Genomic DNA, 3271 nt, shown 5'->3' with positions numbered 1-3271 from the left:
TGATTTCTAAAGGCATTGTGTTCCATATTATAGGTCCTGCCAGGGATAGGGCCCTATCCCTTACTTGCGTTAGTCTGGCTGTTTTTACTGAGGGAATAGTTAGTAGGGCTTTGTTTGCTGATCTCAGGTTTCTATTAGGGACGTGTACGTGAAGGGCTGTGTTCAGCCATTCTGCCTTTTCGTCGTGTATTAATTTATGTATGGTGCATAGAGTCTTGTATTGAATTCTTTGTTCAATGGGTAGCCAGTGTAGTTCAATTAGGGTATCGGTGATATGGTCTCTTTTACTTTTACCAGTTAAAATTCTTGCAGCTGTGTTTTGTAATACCTGTAGAGGTCTTATCGTGGTGTGGGGTAATCCTAGTAGAAGGGCATTACAGTAATCAGTGCTTGAAAAAATTAATGCTTGTAGTACTGACCGGAAGTCATTTGGTGTTAGTAGTGGTTTAAGTCTTCTGAGAGTCATAAGTTTGGCGTAACCTTCTCTTACTTTTAGAGATATATGTTGTTTCATACTTAGTTCCGTATCGATAATCACTCCAAGGTTTCGTACTTTCTCTGCTAGTTGTATTTTTTGGTTGTTATTGATTGTGATTGGGTTTTGAATGATTGTGATGTTTTTTCGTTCAAGATGTAGGAATTCTGTTTTCTCTATGTTAATAACTAATTCCATCTGGTTTAAGAGCTGTTTTATTATATCTAGATACATGTTGGCTAAGGTTAATGTTTCCTCAATTGAGTCATTAATTGGAAGTATTAATTGAATATCGTCAGCATATATGTAGTGTGAGATGCCCAGACCAGCTAGCAGGTGGCATAACGGCAGCATGTATATGTTGAATAGTGTGGCAGATAGGGCTGATCCCTGCGGAACTCCTGTTTGAAGGTTTATTCTTTCTGACATTGCTTTTTTGATTTGCACTTGGAAATATCTGTTATTTAGGTATGATTTAAACCATTTGATTGTTGTGTTGCATAGTCCTATTTCTTCTAATCTATTTAATGGTTCGGGAGAACTGAAAAAGATTGAATTTTTCCCCAAAATTCGGAAAAACTTCATTTCGGGTTAGTGCGTGCTAACTCCCTGTTAGTGCGCACTAACTCTGCCATGTTAGTGCACACTAACGGGAGTTAGAACGCAATAACTCCTGTTAGTGCGTACTAACCCGAGAATAGGGGCCTCCGAAAAAAAAAACCCTGAACTTTGGGAAAAATGAAATTCCTGTGTGTGTGTGGGGGGGGGGGGGGACCCGACACGAAGCCCGACACGAAGCCCGACACAAAATTCCAACCCGAAGCCCATCCCTACATAATAAGCCTCAAGTCTTTCAGTTGAGTAAAGGCCTCAGAGTATATGTCCTGTGACAGATAAGGCCCAGCCTATAACTCCTAAGATAGAAACATCCTGGGACCAACCCAAGCCATGGGGGGGGGGAGACCATTGATTGGAGCTTATTATCATGAAAATGATGAAAAGGGGGGATGGTTGCGCTTATAAGCTCCCATTACAGACATGAAAATGGTGAAGAAGCAGTAAAACACTTTTTGATTTGTCACACATGAAATCATTCTTGTTCTTCAAAGTTTTTGATTTTTGATTATAAGCAGTTTTGTAAGTACTAATAATATTATAATCTCAGCCTTGTACTTGTTTTCCTAGAAAAAAAGACTCTATAAGTTGGATAAAAGAGTTAAACTACAAGGTTATAGAACATTTTTGAACACATCCCAGGCAAGGATAATTAGCATGGAAGCCAAGAGTAAAGTTCTATATGTCCATTCTTATTATTTGTTTATAATAGAAAACCAATCATAGAAATTCTGGCAATTATGCAATTTAGCTTAGGAGCGGATGAAACAAGTATACAAATCCTTTAAATAGCTTTCCTATCATTAAAATCACTCGAGAGAGAGAGTATTATATTGGTTATTGGCGTAGCATGCTGCCTCTCTCTCCAGGATACACCTTATATTATTTTTGTAGCATTTTAATAAAAGAAGTTTGTTTTCTCTACAGCTGTTGGCTTTAAGCATTTATTTTCAGAGAAACACAACATTTACTTTCAATAATTTCCTAATGCATTCCCTGATCTCTTTAACTCTTACACCATATATTATGGGGTCTGCTGTAGCTGGGAGTATTACGTAGGCTACTGAGAAAAGGTTTTGGATGTCCTGCGAGACAGACTTCCCAGCTCTGTACATGGCTGATGATAACAGGTTAGAAATGTAAGTCAGTGCAATGATTATCAGCTGAGTTCCACAGGTTTGCAGAGCCTTGTGACGAATGGACCCTGGGGCGATCTTCAGTGCTGCATGGAGAATCTTCACATAGGAAAATAAAATGAAACTAATGTTGATACACACAAACATGGTTGATAATGTCATTCCTACTAAATTGTTTTTGGATATGCCACTACAAGCCAGGAGCATGAGTGCCATGTTTTCACAGACATAATGATGAATGATATTGGACCCACAGAACTGCGCCTGCGAATTTCTGAGCACTGTATAGGAAGCAATACACACACTGAGTACTACCACAGCTACAGCTAACTGAACCAACAAAGTCTTGTTCATAATATCTGCATAACGTAATGGTTTGCAAATGGCAACGTATCTGTCTATTGCCATTACTACGAGTATACTGGACTCCAGGATAACCCCACAGTAATTAATGAACATCTGGATCAGGCAAGCAGGTAAAGAAATCAGGTTCAGATTGAATATGAGCCCCAGTAGCATTCTGGGAATGATATTAGTCAGGTTGCATATGTGAACGGTAGAGAGCGCAGACATGAGTACAAACATAGGGAAGTGCAGACTCTCTTCTCGCCATATGACATAGATCAGCAGGCTGTTCCCCAGCATGCTCACCAAATAGAGGCTTAGAAAGGGAATTGACAGGAGCTGTCTGTACTCTGAGACCCCAGGAAACCCCAGCAGGATGAACTCTGTGTGGGAGAAGTTGATGGTCTGATTCCATTTCTCTGCTGTCATTCTTCGATTGGTCTGAAAATCCTGTTTAAAAGCTCCCAAGAGTTCTGCGGAACCTGGAAAAGAGGAAAACATGGAGTTTAATTCTCCTCTGACATCAGTGACATAGGGTAAGTTTCAAAATAGAGGATTCATTAAGGGGCCGATTTTAAAATATAAGCATGCGGGGTACATCTGTGCGCTCTACTCTGCGCACACAAATGTACACCCGATTTTATAACATATCCGTGCTGCCGCGTGCATGTTATAAAATCCAGGGCAATGTTCTCTCCAC

General features: G+C 39.9%; 1 protein-coding gene across 1 annotated transcript; it reads right to left on the bottom strand.

The window, feature by feature from the left end:
* Nucleotides 1-2040: 2040 nt before the first annotated feature.
* On the bottom strand, nt 2041-3000 carry LOC115091619 (olfactory receptor 52K1-like). Its single transcript, XM_029601788.1, has one exon. The coding sequence runs from the start codon at nt 2998-3000 to the stop codon at nt 2041-2043; it is 960 nt and encodes a 319-aa protein (XP_029457648.1).
* Between the last annotated feature and the right edge of the window lie 271 nt (nt 3001-3271).

The sequence above is a fragment of the Rhinatrema bivittatum genome, chromosome 5 (genome assembly GCF_901001135.1).
Source record: "Rhinatrema bivittatum chromosome 5, aRhiBiv1.1, whole genome shotgun sequence".
Classification (NCBI taxonomy): domain Eukaryota; kingdom Metazoa; phylum Chordata; class Amphibia; order Gymnophiona; family Rhinatrematidae; genus Rhinatrema; species Rhinatrema bivittatum.
Note: the sequence above shows the minus strand (reverse complement) of the source record. Positions and strands in the feature narration are given on the sequence as shown.